The sequence below is a fragment of the Petromyzon marinus genome, chromosome 19 (genome assembly GCF_048934315.1).
Source record: "Petromyzon marinus isolate PM22_M1 ecotype Great Lakes invasive population chromosome 19, UKy_Petmar_22M1.pri1.0, whole genome shotgun sequence".
Lineage (NCBI taxonomy): Eukaryota > Metazoa > Chordata > Hyperoartia > Petromyzontiformes > Petromyzontidae > Petromyzon > Petromyzon marinus.
Genome location: NC_133685.1, coordinates 3,415,593 through 3,443,309, shown reverse-complemented (window position 1 = coordinate 3,443,309; position 27,717 = coordinate 3,415,593). Strand labels below are relative to the sequence as shown.

The 27,717-nt window shown below is 53.2% G+C and overlaps 2 protein-coding genes across 2 annotated transcripts in view; one reads left to right on the top strand and one right to left on the bottom strand.

Moving 5' to 3' along the window:
• The window catches only part of LOC142925138 (sodium channel protein type 8 subunit alpha-like), a 42,293-nt gene extending 32,941 nt beyond the window's left edge, over nt 1–9,352 (bottom strand). Inside the window, exon 1 of the mRNA XM_076068085.1 lies at nt 7,852–9,352. The gene's annotated coding sequence lies outside the window, so the exon portion shown is untranslated. The remainder of the gene's footprint in view (nt 1–7,851) is intronic.
• A 13,836-nt stretch (nt 9,353–23,188) lies between these two features.
• Nucleotides 23,189–27,425, top strand: LOC116943766 (uncharacterized). The gene has a single exon (XM_032956973.2). It carries the CDS (start codon nt 23,826–23,828, stop codon nt 24,939–24,941), a length of 1,116 nt encoding a protein of 371 aa, XP_032812864.2. The 5' UTR covers nt 23,189–23,825; the 3' UTR covers nt 24,942–27,425.
• Nucleotides 27,426–27,717: the final 292 nt, after the last annotated feature.

Genomic DNA, 27,717 nt, shown 5'->3' with positions numbered 1-27,717 from the left:
GGTAGGTATGGCTAAGATGAGGTGGTAGGTGTGGCTAAGATGAGGCGGTAGGTGTGGCTAAGATGAGGTGGTAGGTGTGGCTAAGATGAGGCGGTAGGTGTGGCTAAGATGAGGTGGTAGGCGTGGCTAAGATGAGGTGGTAGGTGTGGCTAAGATTAGGTGGTAGGTGTGGCTAAGATGAGGTGGTAGGTGTGGCTAAGATGAGGCGGTAGGTGTGGCTAAGATGAGGCGGTAGGTGTGGCTAAGATGAGGTGGTAGGTGTGGCTAAGATGAGGCGGTAGGTGTGGCTAAGATGAGGCGGTAGGTGTGGCTAATATGAGGCGGTAGGCGTGGCTAAGATGAGGTGGTAGGTGTGGCTAAGATTAGGTGGTAGGTGTGGCTAAGATGAGGTGGTAGGTGTGGCTAATATGAGGCGGTAGGCGTGGCTAAGATGAGGTGGTAGGTGTGGCTAAGATTAGGTGGTAGGTGTGGCTAAGATGAGGTGGTAGGTGTGGCTAAGATGAGGCGGTAGGTGTGGCTAAGATGAGGCGGTAGGTGTGGCTAAGATGAGGTGGTAGGTGTGGCTAAGATGAGGCGGTAGGTGTGGCTAAGATGAGGCGGTAGGTATGGCTAAGATGAGGTGGTAGGTGTGGCTAAGATGAGGCGGTAGGTGTGGCTAAGATGAGGTGGTAGGTGTGGCTAAGATGAGGCGGTAGGTGTGGCTAAGATGAGGCGGTAGGCGTGGCTAAGATGAGGTGGTAGGTGTGGCTAAGATGAGGCGGTAGGTGTGGCTAAGATGAGGTGGTAGGTGTGGCTAAGATGAGGCGGTAGGTGTGGCTAAGATGAGGCGGTAGGTGTGGCTAAGATGAGGCGGTAGGTGTGGCTAAGATGAGGTGGTAGGTGTGGCTAAGATGAGGTGGTAGGTGTGGCTAAGATGAGGCGGTAGGCGTGGCTAAGATGAGGTGGTAGGTGTGGCTAAGATGAGGCGGTAGGTGTGGCTAAGATGAGGCGGTAGGTGTGGCTAAGATGAGGCGGTAGGTGTGGCTAAGATGAGGTGGTAGGTGTGGCTAAGATGAGGCGGTAGGTGTGGCTAATATGAGGCGGTAGGTGTGGCTAAGATGAGGCGGTAGGTGTGGCTAAGATGAGGCAGTAGGTGTGGCTAAGATGAGGCGGTAGGTGTGTGTGGCTAAGATGAGGCGGTAGGTGTGGCTAAGATGAGGCGGTAGGTGTGGCTAAGATGAGGCAGTAGGTGTGGCTAAGATGAGGCAGTAGGTGTGGCTAAGATGAGGCGGTAGGTGTGGCTAAGATGAGGCGGTAGGTGTGGCTAAAATGAGGTGGTAGGTGTGTGTGGCTAAGATGAGGCAGGAGGTGTGGCTAAGATGAGGCGGTAGGTGTGGCTAAGATGAGGCGGTAGGTGTGGCTAAGATGAGGCGGTAGGTGTGGCTAAGATGAGGCGGTAGGTGTGGCTAAGATGAGGTGGTAGATGTGGCTAAGATGAGGCGGTAGGTGTGGCTAAGATGAGGCGGTAGGTGTGGCTAAGATGAGGCGGTAGGTGTGGCTAAGATGAGGCGGTAGGTGTGGCTAAGATGAGGCGGTAGGTGTGTGTGGCTAAGATGAGGCAGGAGGTGTGGCTAAGATGAGGCGGTAGGTGTGGCTAATATGAGGTGGTAGGTGTGGCTAAGATGAGGCGGTAGGTGTGGCTAATATGAGGCGGTAGGTGTGGCTAAGATGAGGTGGTAGGTGTGGCTAAGATGAGGTGGTAGGCGTGGCTAAGATGAGGTGGTAGGTGTTGCTCGGGTGTGCTTGGCACAGGTCACGTGTTGTCGTCGAACACGGGATCCGCGTGCACGTGACAGCTTACACACGAATTATGGGGCCAATGATTCCCCTCTTCATTCTTTCTCTTGCTGCATATTTAATGCTAAAAGCGGTTAACAAAACATACAACACGCATCCCTAATGCACGGCAACTCGCGTGACGCAGTGACTGATGCGAATTCTAGTGGTGTTCTCCAAGCGCTAGAGAGTTGAATGATGTGAATTTGAATGATGTTCTAGAAAGGCTAGAGAGCAGAGTGAGTGATGTGAATTGTAATGTTCTATAGGGGTGGGAGAGCTGAGTGAGTGATGTGAATTCTAATGATGTTCCAGAAGGAATAGAGAGCTGAGTGAGTGATGTGAATTCTAATGATGGTCTAGAAGGAATAGAGAGCTGAGTGAGTGATGTGAATTCTAAAGATGTTCTAGAAGGAATAGAGAGCTGAGTGAGTGATGTGAATTGTAATGATGATCTAGAAGGGATAGAGAGCTGAGTGAGTGATGTGAATTCTAATGATGTTCTAGAAGGGATAGAGAGCTGAGTCAGTGATGTGAATTGTAATGATGCTTTAGAAGGGATAGAGAGCTGAGCGAGTGATGTGAACTTTAATGATGCTTTAGAAGAGATAGAGAGCTGAGCAAGTGATGTGAACTTTAATGATGTTCTCGAAGGGTTAAAGATCTTAGAGCGTGATCTGAATTGTAATGATGTTCTAGAAGGGATAGAGAGCTGAGTGAGTGATGTGAATTGTAATGATGTTCTAGAAGAGATAGAGAGCTGAGCAAGTGATGTGAACTTTAATGATGTTCTCGAAGGGTTAAAGATCTTAGAGCGTGATCTGAATTGTAATTATGTTCTAGAAGGGTGAGAGAGCTGAGTGAGTGATGTGAATTGTAATGATGATCTAGAAGGGCTAAAGATCTTAGAGCCTGATCTGAATTGTAATGATGTTCTAGAAGGGTGAGAGAGCTGAGCGAGTGATGTGAACTTTAATGATGTTCTCGAAGGGTTAAAGATCTTAGAGCCTGATCTGAATTGTAATGATGTTTTAGAAGGGTGAGAGAGCTGAGTGAGTGATTTGAATTGTAATGATGATCTATAAGGGATAGAGAGCTGAGTGAGTGATATCAATTCTCATGATGATATAGAAGTCCTAGAAAGCTCATTCGGCACACATTTGGGACAAACGTGCTCCAGATTATGCTAAGAATTATAAAAACACACACAAATATATATATACATTTATATATGTATATAAACCTGTATAACTTAGGCCCTAGTACCGAGGCCCATTGCTGTCATTCATAGAGCAGTGGAGGGTCGAGCCATGCGTCCCAGATCGCTCCAACACTCACACGTCCACGACACCCCATCATCATCCAACACTCACACGTCCACGACACCCCATCATCATCCAAAACTCACACGTCCACGACACCCCATCATCATCATCGCCGCCGGTGAACCGAGTACTTCGCCTCCTGTCCAGTGTGACGCTGAAGCCGATAGAAAGCGACCTTAACCGGTTACTCGTGTTGTTGATTGTTGTTGTTGACCGTGCCGTTTAATACGTAAATAAATAAATACAAATAACAAGACGAACTTCCACACGTCACCACGGTGACAATTAAAATCACGTGACGCACTATTGTGATCATTGTTATCATTCTATCATTATATTATTATCATTGTATTATCATTATATTATCATTATATTATGTTGTTCAAGAGACGTTTGCGCTCGCCGCCAGCCTCTGCGCCTTCCACGCCGATGCTTGCCAGGCGCCAGTTTAAGCGGCAAAGAACCCTGGACCGGTTCCACTTCTCTGGGTCTCATCAGCAGGGCTGTGGTCTGCTTAAGGGAAACGCTACGCAGGCTTACGAGGCAACGAGCGCTCAATGACCACAGCGCAGGGGACCCGCTCCTTGCAGTAAAGCAACAACGTGCAAAGTGCTGCGACTCACGATGATGATGATGCTGCTGATGATGATGATGATGACGGTCTAAGTTGCTGCTGCTGCTGATACTGCTGATGATGATTCTGGACCAGATCTGCTGCTGTTGCTGATGATATTTATGGACCAAGCTGCTGCTGCTGATGCTGCTGCTGCTGATGATGATTCTGGACCAAGCTGCTGCTGCTGCTGATGATAGAGACGCGAATGAGGGACAAGCAGCTGTTGTTCTGTCTGCTTCAGCTGCTGTACTGACTGCTGATACTGCTGGATTCGTCATGATGTTCACAATAAAGTTTGTTGGTGTTAGGTCGCGTAAATGTAATAGTGTCATACACCTACCTCCACCCGACACAGCCAATTAGTAATGTCTGTCACGTGAACAAAACGTGCCAATGTGTGGCTACTTTAGTACCACCAGTGTGTGTGGGGGGGGGGGGGGGTAGTGCAGCGGTTAGCGCGCTGCGCTACGAACCTGGCGACCCGGGTTCGATTTCCGCTCACGGTCAACACTGGTGACGATTATCTGACTCAGCCTCATATGAGTCCCTGGTGCGATGCGTAAACATTGCCACTGGGGAGACAAAGGCGGCCGGGCGTGGTGTTGGCCACTCACCCACTTGTGTGCCGTGCCGGCCTTTATAGGTGCTCGCTAACAGCACTTGCCCCTACAGTCTGTTACAGGCTATACAGGGGATCGTTGTCTATATTAGAGAGCAATCCCATGCACAGCATTTACAATTGAGTGCAACGTTTCGCTGGTGATCCCAACCAGCATCATCAGGCGATTTCTCACGACGCTGCTACTGCTAATGATGTTGACGAGGACTCCGATGATGAAACCCAGAAAGTCAGCTGCTCTTTCAAGGTTTCACGCAAAATGATCGGGCAGCGTCTCTGCCTGCCCCTGAACCGTCCATTGTCCCGCGGCGTGCCGTGCACTCGGACTTCGGAGATAATTAGTCCAGCAATTACGCGCGGAAGTCAGCAATTATGGCCTGGTAATGTTGAGTGGCGGCGGTGTAAATTGTAACTCTAATCCACTTTCATCGCCCCCACCCCACCCACTCACCCCCGGGTGTCCCGCTCTCGGCTTACACAATTGTTCTGCGTTGTTTACACAATTTTCACAGCCCGTCTGGGATAACCGTGGCGGCCTGTAAGCTGGTAAAAGGCTTACCGATGAGCCCCCCGATGAAGGCGAAGACTCGTATAAACACCGTGAGTCCGTCTGAAACTGGGTTCGGTTCAGTGCAGAGCCGAACACGCGTACCAAAATGCGACTCTCCTTATATCGGCCTGTATAGCTGGTGATTTTAAGACTTAGTAGTAATAGGCTTTCGCGACCAATATGATCCATAATAGAGGTTTTTGGGTGAGATCGCGTGAGTGTAATTGCGTCGTTAAACTGTAAATGCTGCGGATTTACTCTCCAACACACCGGAATGGCTGCACTAGTAACGAATTGGCGACGTTTTGTTTACGTGACAAAACTTATCAATTGGCTGTGTCGGGTGGTAGCGGGTTTAACGACACATTTATATTTACGCGATCTAACAACGAAAAAACTATAATGGATAGCTGGTTATTGTGATACTCATGAGGCTCACTACATATAGACGACGCGTTTATAACACTCTGGGCTGTCCGTTGACCCTTTGCTGCTGGTTACGGGTTACTGATGAGCCTCACGTGAGTTGAAGATCCATGGAAAACGCTGAGTTCTCTCTAACCACGTGCAGCTGGGCTTGGTTAACCGATGATCCCCAGTGATTACGAGGACACGTTACGCCACTCTCTGCTGTCCTTGGCAGCCTGGTGCCCAGGCATGAATAAATGATGAGTCTTAATCAAGTCGAAGACCCGTGTAATACGCCGGGCTCCCCTAAACGAATTGCAGCTGGGCATGGCACCCCAACGAGCCCCAACGAGGCTGAAGATGTACGCGGGAACCGTGTAGACTTTTTTTTGCATTGATAAGCCGGGCCACGACTCACTGATGAGCCCGTGTGAAAACGAAACCCGGCAAATAACACTCGTTCTGAAACGCGCTGCAACACAACAGGACTGCCCATCCCTTGAGCTTCGATTAGGACCAAAACAAAAGAAACGGCGATTTAAAAAAAAAGTCACGGCCCTCCGCGTCATTGCTGCGCCTCAGTGACGTCACTGCATCTACTGCAATGGCGTGCGCGGTCGCACCAATGGGAATGATTCGCCGTTTTTTTTTATTTTAGCCGTCATCCTTTGCGGCGCGATGAGCGACTTGCATCGCCACGTCGCGTCTCGACGCACTTGAAGGGGCACCCCCAGTGGCAGCGTATCCCTGTGTGGCTCAATGTGACTCGGCATCTGAACTAAACTACCAGGGTAAGGTCCCACTGAGCTATGTAGCTCTTTTTCAGCAGCGACCTGACCACCACAAATGACAGCTCAACGAAGTGGCTTGTCGTCATCGCGTGGAAATTTATAGCACACACGCGTGACGTCGATTCTAAACGTGGAGTGAAAAACCGGAGGACCCGGAGAGAGACACGCAAACTCCAAATACACAGCAGCAGCAGGCATCAGGGTCAGGATCGAACCCACGACCTCCTGTAAGCCAGGCGAGGTAGTTAACATCTCGCCCACCGTGACGCACCTTGCCTGCAAGACGGCACGAGTCTTTCACTAAGGGAGGGAAATCTTTAAATCAGCGTGTGCGTAACCACAGAGCCACGCTCTATAATATTTATTTGGGGGGCAATTATTGCCGCTGCGTGTAACCCAAATTGAGTTAATTTTGCGGCCACGAATCCCCAAACTATCGACCATGCATTGTAAACACAACACCACTGCCACCGCAGGATGACACAGAGATCCACTCTGCTCATGAACAGATAATTGAGTGGATAACAACATCGAAGGTCGCATATTTCATCTGCTGTTATTAATCCGTACGAAAGAATAAGAAAAAGTAGACGACTGTGCATCAGAGCGAGCGTGGTATGTTGCGGTAATACCACGCCACCGCAGTGACAGCCAGGGCGGCCCGCGGGGTTCCAACCGCGAACCTCTGCGACAAACCTGCGAACGATCCATCGAGTCATCGATTAATAATTGATTCGCTGAGGTCGCGATGCTAAACGTAGAAAAATCGCGCGTGTAAGTGAGAGGGGTCGGGGATGGTTTTGCGACTGATACACGTGGCGTGTAATAAGCTCACGTGACCCGTAGCAAGCCACAACTCAAACAAAACCCGCGATTGCTATTCCTTAATTCGCGACAGTTACTCGAATCGCCGTCGAGAAGTTGAATAGTTTCACGTATATTGGTAGACCGTGTTTAGGGTGATAATGATGATACTGCTGCGTTGACAATGGTGTGCAAGCACAATTAACAACAACAGCACATACTCGACAATAACTATGAGCTCGTGTGGCCTTCAAACTAAACATATATAATTGGCGACGTTTCGGGCAACGGCCCTTCATCATAGCGGACGGATAATAATACGTTATAGAATGCATCACTTGTAGAGTGCAAGTCAAAGAGAATAGCAAGACAAAGTTCCCCCGTATAGCCTTCGACCGACTGCTATGGCAAGTGTTTTTAGCGAGCGCCTGTTAAAGCCGGCACGGTACACGGAGGAGGTAGCGCGGCCAGCACCACGCCCGGCCGCCTTTGTCTCCCCGAGTGGAGATGTCTACACCACCGCACACTAATTTGAGGCCGAGTTGACCTCGGAGGAGGCGGGGGGGGGGGGGTGGTAGGTTCCAGGAGGAACCCGTTCAGACATTCGCCGCCTCTGCTATTGGCCGGGATGAGCGGGGATCGCCCTCCGGTCCCCCATGGGGGGTTGAGGGGTCGTAGCGCATCGCGGCAGCCACGACAACCTACCCGCTCCTCGAACGACACGACACGACGACACGACGACGACTCGATGCCAATGAACGTTAACGCGCACGCGCTCGCGCGCGCGCGCTCTTTCGCGATGGTCAAGTTCAGGCGCGGCGTCGTTTGTTCTTGTTGTCAATTCTCGCTCTGGCGACGTCGCGACATCGCCCCCGGTACACACCCTAACCCGCCCCGAGCGAGGCAGATTGTAAAACTCTTACCCGCGGCCGGGGGTGGGGTGAAGAGTCGAACGCGTGAGTTTCTTCAAGGCAGCCGTGGGATGGGTGGGTGGAGGTTGGTGAATTTCTTGGTGGTGGTGGTGGTGGTGCGGATCTTTTTCGGCTTCGCAGAGGAGTTCAAAAAAAGGTCGCTTCTTCACAGCGCGAGTTGAAATGGGTGCGGGCTGCCGGCGTGAGTTCTTCAGAAGAGGCTTCACAATCGGTGTGAGTTGTTCACACGAGGTGTGAGTTCTTCACAATCGGTGTGAGTTGTTCACACGAGGCGTGAGCTCTTCACAATCGGTGTGAGTTCTTCAGACGAGGAATTAGCTCTTCACAAGCGGTGTGAGTTATTCACACGAGGTGTGAGTTGTTCACACGAGGCGTGAGTCCTTCACACGAGGTGTGACTTGTTCACACGAGGCGTGAGTTCTTCACAATCGGTGTGAGTTCTTCAGAAGAGGAATGAGCTCTTCACAATCGGTGTGAGTTGTTCACACGAGGCGTGAGTTCTTCGCGACACCAGCGATGGGGTGGCGACGAACAGGAGCGGTGGTGCTTCGCTTCGTCACGATCACCAATGAGGCATTCTTCTCTCTCTCTCTGGGCGATTGGAGTGGTCGCGTGTGTGTGGTTTGTTTTGTCTTCAAGAAACGTCTCGCCGCAGAAAAAGGAGAAGAAACAACCACCAACTCGAGGTAGCGGGGAGTCAAAACGTCGTCAAAAGCACGGCAACTTACACCGACCGATGGCGAGGTTCTTCGCGGCGCCGTTTAACGGCCGAGTGGTTTCTTCACGACGCTAATTTATTTTTAAACAAAAAAAGTACGCGCGGTCTACGGGGGGAGCGTGAAAACTCTGCGGCTTCGGTCGAACTTCGGTCGACGAGAGGGCGACTCCGCCGCGTCTCCTCTGACGGGACTATTTCGGGTGAGTCGACTCACAGAACGAATCTCCCCTCTCTCTCTCTCTACCGCCGCCGCCGCCTCCTCTCTAAAGAAGACGGCGGATCCCTCCTTGGTGACTCCGGGCTACCTCTTCAGGTCGCCGCCTCCTTCAAACGCCCCTCAACGTCACCTCACCGCCCCATCTTCCTCCTCGTCTCGGCTCTTCTTCTTCTCGCGAAATGAAGATCGCTCACTCACTGCTGGCGGTGGGAGGCAGCGGTGATGGTAATGCAGGTGATGATGATGGTGGTGGTGGGGACGGAAGGCTGAGAGCAAATGAGCGGAGCGTGGCTATGACATTTCGCTTAGACGAGTAGGAGGAGGAGGATGGTGATGGTGGTGATGCGACTGCCTTGAGGTTGTCTTGAAGACTGAGTCGGGTCTGTCCGCGGGTGTCGTCTTCCACGCGCTCCTATGTTTATCCGGACCAGAAGTTACGGCGACTGCCTTTACCTCCTCCTGCTGCCTCATTATAAATAAACCCGGCGAGCCATGCGATAACGTGCACGTGTATGTGCGTGTGTCAGTGCGCATGTGGGTGGGTGTCTCGGTGTGTGTGTGTCAGTGCGCGTAGTGGGCGGGGGGGGGGTCTCGTGTGTGGGGTGGGGTCTGGGGTATGTGGGTGTCTCAGTGTGTGTGTGGGGAGCGGTAGTGTAGCGGTTAGCGTTACGCTGCGCTATGAACTTGGCGACTCGGGTTCGATTCCCGCTCACGGCCAACAGCAGTGACGATTATCTGAACCGGTCCCGGGCCTCCCCTAGGTCGACTAAGCCTCAAATGAGTACCTGGTGCGGTGTGTAAACATCGCCACTAGGGAGACAAAGGCGGTCGGGCGTGGTGCTGGCCACCCACCCCCTCGTGTGCCGATCCGGCCTTCATAGGTGCTCGCTAACAGCACTTGCCCCTACAGTCTGTTAAGGCTATACGGGGGATCTTTGTCTTTTGTGTGGGGGTGACTGAGTGTGTGGCGGTGTGGGTGAGTCTCACTGTGTGGGTGTGTGGTGAGTGTCTCAGTATGTGTGTGGGTAGGTGTCTGAGTGTGTGGGTTGTGAATGGGTGTCACAGTGTGTGGGTGTGTGGGTGAGTGTCTCAGTGTGTGGGTGTGAGGTGAGTGTCACAGTGTGTGGGTGTATGGTGAGTGTCTCAGTGTGTGGGTGTGAGGTGAGTGTCACAGTGTGTGGGTGTGTGGGTGTGTGGGTGAGTGTCTCAGTGTGTGGGTGTGTGGTGAGTGTCACAGTGTGTGGGTGTGTGGGTGAGTGTCTCAGTGTGTGGGTGTGTGGTGAGTGTCACAGTGTGTGGGTGTGTGGGTGTGTGGGTGAGTGTCTCAGTGTGTGGGTGTGTGGTGAGTGTCACAGTGTGTGGGTGTGTGGGTGTGTGGGTGAGTGTCTCAGTGTGTGGGTGTGTGGTGAGTGTCACAGTGTGTGGGTGTGTGGGTGTGTGGGTGAGTGTCACAGTGTGTGGGTGTGTGGTGAGTGTCTCAGTGTGTGGGTGTGAGGTGAGTGTCACAGTGTGTGTGTGTGTGGGTGTGTGGGTGAGTGTCTCAGTGTGTGGGTGTGTGGGTGATTGTCTCAGTGTGTGGGTGAGTGTCTCAGTGTGTGGGTGTGTGGTGAGTGTCTCAGTGTGTGGGTGTGTGGGTGAGTGTCACAGTGTGTGGGTGTGTGATGAGTGTCACAGTGTGTGGGTGTGTGGGTGAGTGTCTCAGTGTGTGGGTGTGTGGTGAGTGTCTCAGTGTGTGGGTGTATAGTGAGTGTCTCAGTGTGTGGGTGAGTGTCACAGTGTGTGGGTGTGTGGTGAGTGTCACAGTGTGTGGGTGTGTGGTGAGTGTCTCAGTGTGTGGGTGTGTGGTGAGTGTCTCAGTGTGTGGGTGTGTGGTGAGTGTCTCAGTGTGTGGATGTGTGGGTGAGTGTCTCAGTGTGTGGGTGTGTGGGTGAGTGTATCAGTGTGCGGGTGTGTGGTGAGTGTCTCAGTGTGTGGGTGTGTGGGTGAGTGTCTCAGTGTGTGGGTGTGTGGGTGAGTGTATCAGTGTGCGGGTGTGTGGTGAGTGTCTCAGTGTGTGGGTGTGTGGGTGAGTGTCTCAGTGTGTGGGTGTGTGGTGAGTGTCACAGTGTGTGGGTGTGTGATGAGTGTCACAGTGTGTGGGTGTGTGGTGAGTGTCTCAGTGTGTGGGTGTATGGTGAGTGTCACAGTGTGTGGGTGTGTGGGTGAGTGTCACAGTGTGTGGGTGTGTGGGTGACTGTCTCAGTGTGTGGGTGTGTGGGTGAGTGTCACAGTGTGTGGGTGTGTGGGTGAGTGTCACAGTGTGTGGGTGTGTGGGTGAGTGTCACAGTGTGTGGGTGAGTGTCACAGTGTGTGGGTGTGTGGTGAGTGTCACAGTGTGTGGGTGTGTGGTGAGTGTCTCAGTGTGTGGGTATGTGGTGAGTGTCTCAGTGTGTGGGTGTGTGGGTGAGCGTCACAGTGTGTGGGTGTGTGGGTGGGTGTCAGTGTGTGGGTGTGTGGGTGAGTGTCACAGTGTGTGGGTGTGTGGGTGAGTGTCTCAGTATGTGGGTGTGTGGTGAGTGTCTCAGTGTGTGGGTGTGTGGGTGAGTGTCTCAGTGTGTGGGTGTGTGGGTGAGTGTCTCAGTGTGCGGGCGTGTGGTGAGTGTCTCAGTGTGTGGGTGTGTGGGTGAGTGTATCAGTGTGTGGGTGTGTGGTGAGTGTCACAGTGTGTGGGTGTGTGGTGAGTGTCACAGTGTGTGGGTGTGTGGGTGGGTGTCAGTGTGTGGGTGTGTGGTGAGTGTCACAGTGTGTGGGTGTGTGGGTGAGTGTCTCAGTGTGTGGGTGTGTGGTGAGTGGCTCAGTGTGTGGGTGTGTGGTGAGTGTCTCAGTGTGTGGGTGTGTGGGTGAGTGTCTCAGTGTGTGGGTGTGTGGGTGAGTGTCTCAGTGTGCGGGTGTGTGGTGAGTGTCACAGTTTGTGGGTGTGTGGTGAGTGTCACAGTGTGTGGGTGTGTGGGTGAGTGTCACAGTGTGCGGGTGTGTGGTGAGTGTCTCAGTGTGTGGGTGTGTGGGTGAGTGTCTCAGTGTGTGGGTGTGTGGTGAGTGTCACAGTTTGTGGGTGTGTGGTGAGTGTCACAGTGTGTGGGTGTGTGGGTGAGTGTCACAGTGTGTAGGTGTGTGGTGTGTGTCACAGTGTGTGGGTGTGTGGGTGAGTGTCACAGTGTGTGGGTGTGTGGTGTGTGTCACAGTGTGTGGGTGTGTGGGTGAGTGTCACAGTGTGTGGGTGTGTGGGTGGGTGTCACAGTATGTGGGTGTGTGGTGAGTGTCACAGTGTGTGGGTGTGTGGGTGAGTGTCACAGTGTGTGGGTGTGTGGTGGGTGTCACAGTGTGTGGGGTATGTGTTGGTAGGTGTCTCAGTGTGTGTGTTGGTGTATCGGTGTGTGGGGTGTGGATAATCGAGTTAACATCGGCGGCGAATAACTTAACCGATCCTGGGCCTCCCCTAGGTCGACTCAGCCTTACATGGGTGCCTAGCGCAGTGTGTAAACATCGACATTGGCGAGACAAAGGCGGCCGGGCGTGGTCCTGGCCACCCCAACTCTCCGTATGCCCTGCCGGTCTTCATTGGTGCTTACTGACAGCACTTGCCCCAAACGTCTCTTAAAGGCTACACAGTGGATCTTTGTCTTTTGCATCAGTGTGTTTACATGAGTGTCCCTGCGTCTTTGTGCGTGTCTGCAGGTGTTGTGGTTAGCGCATTCTTCGATTCTCGATCTTGGCTAATATCAGTGGCGAATATCTAAGTCGGTCCTGGGCCTCCCCTAGGTCGACTCAGCCTCAAATGAGTATCTGGCGCGATGTGTTAACATCACCACTAGGGAGACAAAGGCGGGCGGGGGCGGTGCTGGCCACCCACCCCCTCGTGTGCCGTGCCGGCATTCATAGGTGCTACTCGCTAACAGCACTTGCCCCGGCAGTCTGTTGAAGCTTATACAGGGCACCTTTGTCTTGCTACTGTATTTCAAATAACTCGCGCTCTATAAGTAAGCCATTCTATGAGGTATTACCCGTCTCATATGATGAAGGTCCATCGCCCGAAACGTCGCTTATTCATATACTCACCTTTTGCCCGTCCAAGGACGGGTGTATTGCAATAAATCTGAAACTTGCAAGTAAAAAGCAGACCCCGACGTGATTTTCATTGCATCAATTCGCGTGCAATGTGTAAGGGCGCGGTGACACAGACCTATTTCATGTCAAGGTTATAAGCCCTTGTTCATCATGACGTCCTTTTTACTTTGATGTCTCAACAGCGTTACAGAGATCACGTGACGTGAGGGTTCTGCCTTTGTAGTGAGGGTTGTGAGTTGACGCCGAGGAGGGGGGAGGAGGCGCCTCCCCCCCCCCATGTGGAGTGACGTCATCCGCTAATTATTATTAATGGAGGGGGGGTGTCCATTTGGAGGACGTCACCTGTTCATGATTATTAATCAGGGGGGCTGTTCGATGTGGAGTGGCGTCACCTGCTCATGATTATTAATGAGGGGGGGGTGTCCATTTGGAGGACGTCACCTGTTCATGATTATTAATCAGGGGGGCTGTTCGATGTGGAGTGACGTCACCTGCTCATGATTATTAATGAGGGGGAGGGTTCTCCATGAGGAATTACGTCACCCGCTCATTATTATTAATGAGGGGGGGGGTCCATGTGGAGGACGTAACCGAAAGAGCTAAGAATATGAATATACTGTTCATGATTATTAATGAAGGGGGGGGGGTCCATGTGGAGGATGAAACCTGTTCATGATTATTATTAAGGGGGGCTGGTCGACGTGGAGTGACGTCACGCGCGGGACACACAGACATTCTTGACTCGTAGTAAATATTGTCCGTTTGAAGGCCACACACAGGGTTCTGTGTGCTGGTGTGAGTATAGGAAGGGGGGGAGGGGGGTGAACCTTGGGTCAACTCATCATTAAATGCATGCCGAATCATCATCATAATAATGATGCTCAATTCAGTTTGATATCGCGTCCTCCCTCATGCAAATTGAATCTCACTATCTCAGATCAACCAGCAAAGCAGCTGGAATACCAAGGCGAATTGGTGGGGGGGGGGGGGGGGCATGGGAACGGACGCGACGATTTGGTGCGGTGTTTTAAACGTTGCGACTGGGGAGACAAAGGCGGCCGGGCGTTGTCACCACTACCGGCCAACACGCCACCTCCCGTGCGCCGTGTCATAGCGTGCCCGCTCACGGCAGCTGCAGCAATACAACAGCAGCCTCTGTAGGGCAATAGAGGGGCGGGGGGGGTGTAATAGTGGTGTGTGTGTGTGTGGTGGTGTGTGTGTAGTGGTGTGTGTGTGTAGTGGTGTGTGTGTGTAGTGGTGTGTGATATAAATGTTGGGGGGAGCGGTAGTGCAGCGGTTAGCACGCTGCGTTACGAACCTGGCGACCCGGGTTCGATTCTCGCTCACGGCTAAAAACAGTAACGATTATGTAGGTCGACACGGCCTCAAATGAGTACCTGGGCGTTGCGTAAACATCGCCACTGGGGAGACAAAGGCGGTCGGGCGTGGTGCTGGCCACCCACCCCCTCGTCTACCGTGCCGGCCTTCATAGGTGCTACTCGCTCACAGCACTTGCCCCAACAGTTTGTTCAGGCTATACCGGGGATCTTTGTCTTTGTGCTGGTGTATCATTCCCCAGTCAAGTCACTAACAGCACTTGCACCAGCAGCATGTTAAGGCTATACGGGGGATCTTTGTCTTTATATATAAATGTGTGCGTGTGTGCCGGTGTATGTAAATCATGTATCAATGATATCCTCCCCAGTCAAGCTCAAGTCTCGGATGCGGCTTCGCCTCCCCCTATCCGTGTCGCCTTCGCTTCCCGCGACATCCCTAAATAAGAGAGGTGGGTTGTGGAGGGGAGGGGGTGCAGATCCATGTCAAATCCCCCTCTCTTCCCTCTCGTCTTACTCCGCTCTCATTATGTGGTGCGACGGGCGGGGCGGGGCGGGGGGTATCTGGGCTGGGGGTTCGTACCCAGGGAAGGGCTTTCCCTGAGCTAGTGGCGGGCCTCGAGTGGTGGACAACCAAGGATGGTTCGACAACAGCCGTGATAGGTGACGTCGTGAAATCGGTGGGGGGGGGGGGGGGTGACGGTGCCGTCACCGCGGCGTCTGTGCCAGGCCAGGTGCACTTTGAGGCTAAGATGACCGGTAGATGCACCACCAGCTGTACCCGTCACTGTGCCAGGCTAGGTGCAGGAGGTCTCGGGACAAACCATGCAGGTGCCATGGGTTGTTGGCTAAGATGACCGGTAGATGCACCACCAGCTGTACCCGCCACTGTGCCAGGCTAGGTGCAGGAGGTCTCGGGACAAGCCCTGCAGGTGCCATGGGTTGGCTGACTGAGATGATAGATGCACCTGTCATCTCAAAAGACCGCCACCCGCACACGCGCACCATGCACATCATCACGACCCACGTGGGCAGATAGCTCTCCGTACGTGTCCACTGCACATTATCGTCATTGTTTACCACTGTCCTCTCTGCCTTGTGCCAATATGCTCGAGTAAGTGCAGTGGCCACACATCATTTTCTGGCACCTACCTCTGATCTCCATCGTCGTCGTTCTCTAAGCCATTCTCTGTTAAGGCTTGCTCTTTTTTTCCCGTTCCTGCAACAACAAAATACTTTTAAGTTTCCAGTTGTTGTTATCCATCCACACACGGGGCGTTAATTAGCCACGCCACCAGTGCCGGATTATCTTTGTAGCAAAAGTAGCTCCACATGTAGCTACGGGCCCCGCACTTTCAAGGGCCCAGCGCTAAACGCTTTCAAGCTATTAATTCCGGTTCAGTGATTCTGCACTTGCTCTATTACTATAGTACTATACCGCCTTCAACTTTTACGAACGGCTGGGTGTTTAAGGTTAGCGATTTGTTGTAGTATCTGGCTGTATAGCAAATGAAAAAATACAATTACTTTACTATGCAAGTTAAAAATTTGTGTTTTAATATTTGTGTTTGTTTTTTTATTTAGGGCCCCTTTATAACAACAACAAATGCTACAGGCCCCGCACGAGCTTCATCCGCCACTGCACCCCGCCCGCTCCCCAAGGACCACCGAGTGAACGACCTCACCACCCATCACGGATTAACCTCTCTCAGTCTCTTCCCCCACTCCTGGAGTCTCTCCACCTGGGACATCTGTAGTAAAAAAAAACAGCTACACAGCTCATCATGAGAGTCCTCCACTCTAAATAAAGATTCTCATTCCGATTCATCCCAGCGAGTGACCCGGCCAGCCATTCGTTGTTTTCTTTTTTTAATTCTCCCTTCCCCCTACCACAGCGTGAGTGAGAATACGCGTCAAGTTCTGCGCGACAGCGATGGAAGCAAGAACTGCCCATCTGACCCCCCCGTGGTGACGAAACTTATTCAACTATCATTTTTATTTTCACCAGGTAAGGCGGCCCACTGAGCTGCGTCTAGCTCTGTTTTCAGAAGCGACCTGCCCGACGAAGTGGCTTACCATCGTGTGGAAATGTAGAGCAGGAGCCAAATACTCTAAACGCGCGTCTGAAATGTGGAGGAGAAAAACCGGAGGACCCGGAGGAGAAAAATCCACGCGACCACGGGGAGAAAGACACACACACAAACTCCAAATATACAGCAGCAGGCGTCAGGGTCGGGATCGAACCCACGACCTACTGCGTGCCAGGCGAGGTAGTTAACATCTGGCCACCCTTCAGCTCTCCCCTTTCGCCGATATTCCGCTTGTGTGTACATTGTACGTTGAACTTCATTCGCACCGTACGTAGACAATCGTGCTAATCGGAGGTGGTGGCGGAGGGCTTTGTCTTGGATTCGGGGACTGTTGGAATCCAACCGATCCCCACCCCACACACCACCTCGTGCGGTTAGTCCATCCCACGTCAAACCATTCGTAAGTCTGCCCTAAAAGCTGCTCCCAGCAATTCCTAAGAGGCTCAATCGAGACCCGTGGGTGAGCTGCTTGCCACGCCCCTTCCAACTCGCTCCCTCGGCCCCTCCCCCTCGCTCCCCCAGCCCCTCCCACTCGCTCCCCCAACCCCTCGCTCCCCCAGCCCCTCCCCCTCGCTCCCCCAGCCCCTCCCACTCGCTCCCCCAGCCCCTCCCCCTTGCTCCCCCAGCCCCTCCCCCTCGCTCCGTCGGCTCCTCCCCCTCGCTCTGTCGCCCCTGCCTCTCCCCCTGTCAGCCCATCCCCCTCGCTCTGCCAGCCCCTCGCCCCTCCCGCTCGCTTCGTCAGCCCCTCGCCACTCCCCTCGCTCCCCCAGCCCCTCTCCCGTACTTCGTTGGCCCCTCCCCCTCGCTCCATCAGCCCCTCCCTCTCGATCCGTCAGGCCCGCCCCCTCCCTCTGTCAGCTCCTCCCCCTCGCTGCACCAGCCCCTCCCTTTCGCTCCGTCAGCCCCTCTCCCTCGCTCCGTCAGCCCCTCCCACTCGCTCCGTCAGCCCCTCCCACTTTTACATAGCCACGCCCACACTCAACCACGAGCCCCGACCGCACAGGGATTGGGCCTCCTGGGATCTTCAAGGGACGTTTGCCCCACCCCACTGCTCAATGAGCTGCGCCCTTCCCCTCCTCCCGCCCTGCGTATCATTAAGGGGCCGCCCATAAATGACGTCACGCACCTAGGGGGGGTCAGACATTTGTGACGATGTGTGATAGGGGGGGGGGGTGAAAAATGTGACGTCACATTAAAATGTGCAACTTTAAATAAATATAGACAACACGTTCTACTTCATTAAATATACTTTTTAATAAATGTTTTCTCCTACAACATCAGAGTGCAGCGCCACATTAAATACGCACTACACCGACAATAGTTTAAAGGGATTTGAAGCATGTTCAATTTTTTTGGGTTGGTGGGGCAGAGCTTTGTGACGTCATATTTGAGGGGGGGTCTGACTTTTTGTGACGCCGTGTAACGAGGGGGGGGGGGGGTCAAAAATCGTCCAAAATCGCGTGACGTCATTTATGGACGGCCCCATATGAGGCCAACGTGTTTCGAACCCACCGGCATCTTTGGCAGCTGTTTCTCTCTCTCTCTCATCGTCATTATCATCGGCCGTGATCTATCCACTGGTCGACAAAGGGTTTCCCCACGCGCTCTGCCGTGTTTTTGTTGTTGTATTGTTCAGGCTGCACTAGCGCACCACACCGATGGAGGAGACAGATTCGTGACCACCCATACTTCGCGTTGGTTCCTTGCCGCGTTGACATCAAATTGGGAAGATTTTTTTTCTGTGCCCCCAAAACTCCAGGATTAAATTACACGTGTTTTTTGTATTTTACCAGGTAAGGCCCGCTGAGCTATACAGCTCCTGTTCATAAGCGACTTGGCCACGAACGATAGATCGACGAAGTGGCTTATCAGGTGGAAATTTATGGCAGCCAAATACAATAAATGCGTGTTTCTAAATGTGGAGGGAAAACAAAACCGGAGGACCCGGAGAAAAATCCACGCGACCATGGGGAGAGAGAGACACGCAAACTCCAAATATACAGCAGCAAGCGTCAGGGTTGGGATCGAACCCACGACCTCCTGTATACCGGGCGAGGTAGTTAACATCTCCTAGCCACCATGATGATGATGAGAGAGACACGCAAACTCCAAATATACAGCAGCAGGCGTCAGGGTCGGGATCGAACCCACGACCTCCTGTATACCAAGCGAGGTAGTTAACATCTCCTAGCCACCGTGATGATGATGCGAGAGAGACACGCAAACTCCAAATTTACAGCAGGCGTCAGGGTCGGGATCGAACCCACGACCTCCTGTATACCAGGCGAGGTAGTTAACATCTCCTAGCCACCGTGATGATGATGCGAGAGAGACACCCAAACTCCAAATTTACAGCAGGCGTCAGGGTCGGGATCGAACCCACGACCTCCTGTATACCAGGCGAGGTAGTTAACATCTCCTAGCCACCGTGATGATGATGCGAGAGAGACACGCAAACTCCAAATTTACAGCAGGCGTCAGGGTCGGGATCGAACCCACGACCTCCTGTATACCAGGCGAGGTAGTTAACATCTCCTAGCCACCGTGATGATGATGCGAGAGAGACACGCAAACTCCAAATTTACAGCAGGCGTCAGGGTCGGGATCGAACCCACGACCTCCTGTATACCAGGCGAGGTAGTTAACATCTCCTAGCCACCGTGGCACCCAGCAGGCCTGTGCCTTATTGTGACTTAGCGATTCACTCTCCATCCAATTGGGGTAGACGGCGGGGGGGGGTAAAATATTTCCGGAACTCCGCCGTGGACATAACTAGCTTAATCTAAGCCCTGTTTACAATACTCTCCGGATACTTTAAATTAATCGAATGCCTACCAGCATCGGTGTGGGGTGGCAGTGGTTTAAAAATCGGAAGCTTCCCGCTTCGATCGGTATTCTACTTTGTTTTTACAATTAAGCTACGATTTGAAGAAGCCGACATAGATTATCGTAACGCGTGCGTTTGGATCCGTGACGTGGCCGTGGGGGGGGGGGGGGGTAGCTGAGACCTCAGAGCGGTGAGTCGGCACCACTAAGGACCCTGTGTTCAAATCCAGGTTTCAGTCGCCTGACTTGATGATTATGTCAGCCTGGTCATCAATGACTGCACACACACACACATCAGAACCAATATTCCCATCGGATAATTGTTCTTTAGTTCTGCAACTTAATTCTCCACGTTTTCATCCCCGAGTGTTAAGGACATCGGTCTGACTTGTTGTAATGCGATCAAACGTTACTCTCATATGGCAGAGCAAGTGGGGAAGTGATGCCCTCTAACGCGTGTGAACCAGAGCGTCACTTGAAGAAGTAATAAGGGAACTCGGTGGTAGTTCTGTGATAACCGCTTCCGTGGGTGCTTCCCTTAGCACGCCGCGCCGCACTCTTCGGCGAGATTTCCGGACGGATTATCCGTCACGTGACGCCCACAGAAAAACTAATCTTGATGTAATGGGGGTAACCTTTACGTGACAAAAAAAACAAGCGAAATATACGTTATACTCTTTGTTTTTTATTTTATTTTTTCGGTAAAGTCACGTAGGTAAAAAAAAATCAATAAAATAAATGAAAACAACTAAATTAAATCACGACGTTTCGGAGGCAACACAAGCTTCCGTCTTCAGGTGGAAACCGTCACAGCAAAATTGCTGTATCAAGTGAAGAGAGCTCTAAAAGACCCGAGATTATATACAGGTTAAGGGGGGGGGGGGGAGCCAGAATGGGCCGTGGGGGGGGGGCTAAGAAATATACGTTGTCAGAAAAAATACAGACAGCCCCCTGACTTACGAACGCCAGATTTACGAACATCCACACTGAAGAACGAGCTTCCGTAAGCTGCTTATTTTGTGACCATTCGACTTGCTTCCGAATTGTTTGCTTCCGAAAATGTACAAATGTACAATGTTTGACACGTAGACTGTCGCGACCAATATTATCCATAATAAACGTTTTTTGGGGGGTTAAATCGCGTAAGTATAAATACGTCGTAACCCGCCACCACCCGACACAGCCAACCAGTAAGGTTTGTCACGTGAGCCCACCAGCGTGACAAACTTCACTGGTTAGCTGTGTCGGGTGGTGGCAGGTTACGACACATTTATACTTACGCGATCTAACCCAAAAATCTTTATTGTGTACAAATATGTATTCTTATTTATGAGTTTAACAATGTTTCCCTTTTTTGTTGTTGTTGCGCAAATGTTATAACACTAAACCCGTATGTGCACTGAAATATAGAGCACGTCATTGTACTCCGACGTACGAATGGTTTGAATGACGAACGAGTCTCGGGAATGAAACCCGTTTGTAAGTCGGGTACTACCCGTGACTCGATGTTCTCCGGATTCTACCGCGGGATCAACGCCTCTCACGCAGGAGGAAGGGGGGGTGTAGAGTAGGCTCAGGGATTATCATCGTCATCATCAGCAGCCAGCCATGCCGGTCGGTCAGCCATGATCTATTTACCGCTGAGCCGACCTAGGTGAGGCGCAGGCGGAACTTTGATGCCACGTGCTACTGATGCGAGCCCTGGGACGTAGTGCAATGGGTTAACGAATGTGACATCATTTTATGCAAACACACAAAGACAAACATCCCCCGCGCCATCGTGTAGCCTTCACCGAGTGTCGGGGCAAGTGCTGTTAGCGAGCACCTATGACGGCCGGCACGGCACACGAGGGGGTGGGTGGAAAACACCACGCCCGGCCACCATTGTCTCCCCCGTGCTGATATTTACACATCGCACCAGGTACCCATTTGAGGCTGAGTCGACCTAAGGGAGGCCCAGGAGCGGTTCAGATAATCGTCACCGGTGTTGGCCGTGAGCGGGAAGCGAACTCGGGCGGCCGGGTTCGTAGCGCAGCATAGCGCTAACCGCTGCGCCACCGCTCCTCACGTAAATACAACCTTACACACACACACAGCCACAACCTCACATAGACTCAAAGCTTCACACATGACAAAGACAAATATACACACTCAGCCTCACAGACAACTTCAGACAGCCTAACACTCACAGCCACACACACACACAGCCTCACACTCACACACACAGCCTCACACTCACAGCCACAAGCACACACACAGCCTCACACTCACGGCCACACACACACAGCCTCACACTCACGGCAACACACACACGGCCTCACACTCACAGCCACACACACGCAGATTCACACTCATCGTCACACACACCCAGCCACACTCACAGCCACACACACTCACAGACACACACACTCATAACCACACAGCCACACACACACAGCTTCTCACTCACAGCACATGGCTCGCCACGTGTCTCTCTCTCTCTCTGAGCCACACGGCCACACGAGCTCGCGTCCTGCCAGGAGGGGCGGGGGGTAAAGAAGCCACGCGGATTCGATTCCCGCTGAGCTGGCTCGAGAGGCGGCGACGACACCCACCACCCCCCCCCCCCCCAATCGCGCGTGTCCTGACCAAATGACGCACTTCACGAACACGTGTACACCATCGCCGCCGTCATGATGACAATACGCTTACGCTTCGTCAGGCTCACGAAAGCACACGCGTCGGTCAGGTTCTGTGCGCGAGTGTGTGTGTGTGTCTTAGGTCGGACTCGGCACTCAACGTTGTCGGGCGGCCCTGCCGCTGGCCACCCACCCACTTCGTGTGCCGCAGTGCCGGCCTTCATAGGCGCTGCTCGCTACTAACAGCACTTGCCCCAAGTGTCTGTAAAGGCTACCCGGGGGTGTGTTATATTTGTGCGAGACTAATATCCGATTAACCCCGGGATGTAGGCATGGACATTCGCTTATTCACGCCAACGTTTGTGATTAATAAAATCAGCTCAGGCGAGGACGCAAAACCTTTTGCGTCGTCACAATATCCGCAAGTTCTCCCGACGTCTGCACAATTGGCAACTTATTAACAACGGCAGCGGCGTCGTCATAATTTCCACCACCACCACCACCGCCGCCGCCGCCAACACCGATATCATCACCGATATCATTACCATCACCGCCATCATCACCATCATCACCGCCATCATCGCCATCATCACCATCACCGCTATCATCACCATCACCGCTATCATCACCATCACCGCCATCATCACCATCATCACCGCCATCATCGCCATCATCACCATCACCGCTATCATCACCATCACCGCTATCATCACCATCACCGCCATCATCACCATAACCGCCATCATCACCACAACCGCCATCATCACCATAATCACCATCACCGCCATCATCACTATCACCGCCATCATCACCATCACGGCTGTCATCACCGCCATCTCCAGCAGCAGCAGCGTTAGGGGTCCCGCGGTTCCGATTTAGTGCCTTTGCCGGGGTCATCTGGCCACCCAACAGCAATTTATATAAGCACAAAGCCCGACTCTGCTGATGAGACCCAGACGGTCGCGGGCAGTCCAGAGGCTGGGCTTTGCTTTAAAAAAAGCTGCTGGATAGTCGTCGGCTGGCTAAGCACCGTGCATAGGCTAGTGGACTAAAAACGTCTTTAATTCGTTATGCTGCGACACAAGTGGGGAGATTCTGCCTCTGTTAGTGCGATCATCAGACCGCGCGTGAGGTGCGTATCTCTCAACACAGGAAGTTCGCGGTTCGACCTCACGGCCGCCCTGGTTAACGCCGCGCCGGTGTATTAATCACACGATTACGCGCCACCTGCTTCAAAGTGGACGTTAAATATCCCCCACCCAGTGGGACGTTGGTGGCAATCAGCGAGGAAGTCACGTGTGCTTGGAGGCGTCACGGTCCAAATTTTGCCACGGATTTTAAACGAAAATAAAAGTAAAATCCACCTCGGATAATTACTTAATTGGGTAAAACCACACCACGTGCATCGCCTCCCCCCCCCCTCGTCACCGCAACACGCGAGCAGGGCACCCCCTTCGTGACTTTAAAGTCTTGAAATTCGTCGAAGCATTTCCGAGTGCGCATGAGCGTAACGACAAACAAACGGCAAACCGCGATCGTCAATGAATGAATAGAAGCCTCCCCCCCCCCAACTCGGGGAAGCGCTCCCCGTGGTCCAGTAGGCATGGCGGGGCCGGATAAGCTTAATCTCGGTGGTGATGAGATTGGCCGGAGCCGCGCCGATTATCCTCCTCGCGGGGTCGTCGCGGGCTCTCGGCGCCAGGAGGAGCGTCGTTCGGCCCGCGCCGGCGACGCCGCGTGTCTCGCACGGGGGTCGAGGCGGGTGCCGAGGCGAGGCGGTGAGCGGCCCGCCCGGAGCATCCTGGGCGAGCGCAGCGCTTCAACGACGACGACGAAGACCTTCGGGTCGCGTGGACTCCGCCGATCTCCGCACGCCTCCGCATGGCTTGAGCCGCGCGCCCGGCCGCAACAGCGCGATCGAGTCTGACCGCGTGGGGTCCGCCACCTGTGGGAGGTGTGCGAGGGGCATCACCTGTCCGCATCAGCTGTCCGCATCAGCTGTCCGCCGAGTGACCGGCACCTGGCCACCCGAGCCGCCGTGCGCTCTGCGCGGACGCAATGGGCACTGCGATCTCCGTTCAGAGCGCCTTGCAGGGGGTCGACGCGTGCATCAGCTCCGAGCCCCGCGAGCACGTCAACAACAACGCCAACAACAAAAACGGCGTTGCCGGCGAAGATGACGACGACGACGACGCCGACGATTGTGGTAGTTGTGGTGGTGACGCTGCTGCTGCTGCTGGAGGAGGAGGTGGTGGTGGTGACACCAGGGTGAAACACAACCGGGCCCGGACGGTTTTCATCACGGCGATCACGTTCAAAAATCTCATCGTCGGCGCGGCGACTCGCAAGGTGCCGTCGAGTCGAGCCGCGTTTCCCCGCGCGCCTTCGCGCCGGCCCCCCTGCTCGTGCGAGCACCGGCCCGCCGCGGCCACGGCGGCCACAACCGACTCGTCCGACAGAAAGCCAAGGAGCGAGAGGAGCGTCAGCCTGCCGGTGGCCAGCCGCGAGCCGAGACGGATCGTTCCTCCAGCCAGGACCACCGTCGTCACCACCGTCGCCGTCGCCGCTCCCGCCGCCGCTCCCGCCGCCGTCGCGGCAGCCAACGACAGCGCAACCACCGCCGCCAGCAACAGCAGCAGCAGCAGCCCTCAACAGCTGATGGAGAGGCTGCTCATGCGAGCGTCCAGCGGCGAACTCCTGAACTGTCTGGGGACGCACCTGTGCAGGCGCTGCGCGTTACTGCGCCACATAAGTCCCGCAGACCCCGTCCGTTGGCTCAGGGCGGTGGACAGGACCCTGCTGGAGCAGGGCTGGCAGGAGACGGCCTTCCTCACACCGGCCAACGTCCTATTCGTCTACCTGCTGTGTCGCGAGAGCGTCTCGGAGCAGACGAGCAGCGAGGGCGATCTACAGGCCTCGCTCCTGGTGTGCCTCTACCTGGCCTTCTCCTACATGGGCAACGAGATCTCGTACCCGCTCAAGCCGTTCGTCGTGGAGGCGTTCAAGGATAAGTTCTGGGAGCGATGCCTGAACCTCATCGACTCGCTCAGCGGCCAAATGCTGCTCATCAACGCGAGCCCCACGTTCTGCGTCGAACTCCTGCGGGAGTTGAAGGGTGAAGGGAACGCGGACGAAACGCGTGGGGAAAGGAGGACCCTCAACTTGGACAGATGAGCGAGAGGAACAGCGGCAGCGGACAGACAGATAAGAGTATCATGGGATACATTTTTGTTGGCAATGTCAAAGTATGAAAAAAATAAGTAGGTTTTAACCCTTTCTGGCAATAAAGCATGAGGTGTTACGATGTTCAAACACCAAATAGATATGTTGTCGCAAGGAAGCAAGTCAGCATTAACCGCTTCTCACGCCGAGCTATAAAATGCTCTGATGCGTGTGGCATTGTCTTTGTGCTGTTCGCCTGTTGGCGTCGTTCTCTAGCCTGCCACTGGTGCTGAGACAAGGCCCTAAAGAAGGCTGTTGTCTCCGGTGTAGGCCAATCCGTTTCAAAGACAATGACCGTGTATTGTTATCAGAGCCATGTTTGTTTGCATGTTCACCACGAGTACGTGTGGTGAATGCGGGACTTTGACGCCTTCCAAAGTGTACCGATTTGGCGTTTGAACATCCATACACAGCGCCCGTTGTATCGACACAAAGGGTAAAACACCTCCTGATTATTTATTGCATAGACAGACGAGAGACGTGGCAGCTACACAGGACACACGCGCCGAACTTCAAAGAAGCTCCCGGCACGTTGGTGGTGGTGGTGTGGGGGGGGGGCGGCGCGAAACGTCGTCGACGTAGAGGCGGCAGGGGAGCGACCGTGATGCAGCGACGACATCGGGGGGAGTTGTGAGCGACGACAACAGCCGCGCCGGTTTTTTTTTGCTTTCTTCGCCGGCTCTGCTGCCGCGCGCGCAGGGAGATCGAAGTCGGCGACCTCTGTGGAGTGCAAGTCAGCCAGTTGAACACGTGGCCGGCTTGGTGTTAGAACGCATAACGCATTACGCGATCTAACCCACGCAACAACAACAAAACGCCATCATGCAAGTCAGCCATCGCACAGCGAGCGGCAAGGCCACCTGTAATGTCTTTATGAATAATTTGTGAATAATAATTGCTGCTGTTAAGAAGTTCAGGGCAGGGAGTGGTGGTGGTGGTGGGGACAGGAGGAGGTGAGGGGGGAACAGAAGGAGTGTGTTTTGTGATCTGATTTCCCGGGGTCTAAGATAGTCGCGCCCGGTCGTAGGGTCAGACGCGAATTGTAAGGTGTCTCGCAATCTTCAGGTGCAATATCGATGATGGCCAACGCTTCAATAAATCTCGATCCAGGAAGTATACTGTGGAACATAGATAGATACTGCAGTACTCGGTCTGACAGTACAGCATTCACAGCCCGTCTAGATGGGCTCAGGGTTGCCACCTGCCCGGGGTTGACCCCCCCGGACGGTCCAGGGGAAATTGGCATCCGCGTGCCGGTGGCAGGAGTTGATTTGTACCGAGGTTCGTTTACCCGATGTCGTGTTGAACGTGTATTTTACGCAATGCGCACTGCTTACAATAGAAAAGGTGACAACCCTACAGAGCCTCTCACACCGTGTCGTCTAATGGGGAGGGAGGGGGCGGTGCTCAACTATACTTCACCACGCCGGTCGGTGTGGTTTGGTGTCGCGAGGCGAAGGGCACGGACGGACTGCTTCGGACGGTGATGATGACGAGACTGCGACAGTGCTCCTTGAAGGACGTGTCAACAACGGCGTAACAAGATGAATATCTAGCACCAGATAGTGGTGGTGGTGGTGATAGAACTGTCGACTGTGACACGAAGAGCAACTCCAAAAGCCTAACGCGGTCGAGGTTGCAAGCGCGCACGGTGCTGGAAGCACGTGTCAGCTACGTCACAAAGAGAAGACTTCAAGCCACGTGCCGGTGTCGAAGTCCCCCTTGCGCGCGTGCGGTGGTGCTTGATAGGTCCGGCGTCGGCTTTGCAGCGGCTGCGGGATCTGGCAAAAGGACGGACGTGATGGCGGTATGAGCTGCTGCGGCTGCTGCCCTTCACCAAAGAGATTAGACATGTAAGAGCATTGCAGCACGTGTGGCCGTATCGCCAGCAGCGTGCGCGTGACCTGCGCGTCGGGATGGCTGTGCATTGGTCTGTTTGTTTGCACTCGTAACGAATTCGCAACGTATATCACTCTCATCAGCAGTAGTGGCGGAATTATCATCAGCATCATCATCAGCAGCAGCAGTAATAGCGGTGTTGTTATTATTATCAGTAGCAGCAGCAGCACCATGAGCAGTATCAGCATCATCGGCAGCAGAATCATCAACAGCAAAAAAAATAACAGCAGCATCAGGGTAATTTCCATCCTCAGCAGCGGCATCATTATTATCAGCAGCAAAGCAGCATCATTCATCATCATTAGCATCATCATCAGCAGAGATTTTAATGAAGCGCCTTTCGACTAAATATACTAGGCATTCCAAAGCAAATCTGCACATAGTAAATATACATGGCGAACCTGACGACGTGATTCAATGTGTTCTACCAACACACACACACAGAGCAAACCCCGTGCAATTGTACATCGTGCGACGGTCGTTACTGAGAGGTTTTTTTAAATAAGAAATATATAAAATAAATACCACTCGCCGGAATTTCTGTCTGTCTCCCTTTGGTCATAGTCAGCACTGGCACGGTGCATCATCAATCCTCGTGCAAGCTGCTGTCCAGCGGCTTGTTGCCGTCATTATTATTGTTGTCGTGCAATATTGTTACAGTATTATTATACGGTAGTATTTTTTACAGTATTATGTGGTATTATCGTTACAGTATTGTTACACAGGTACTATTTCATTTTACCAGGTAAGGCCCCACTGGACTACGTAGCTCTTCTTCAGAAGCGACCTGGCCATCACAAGTGATAGCTCAACGAAGTGCCTTACAGCG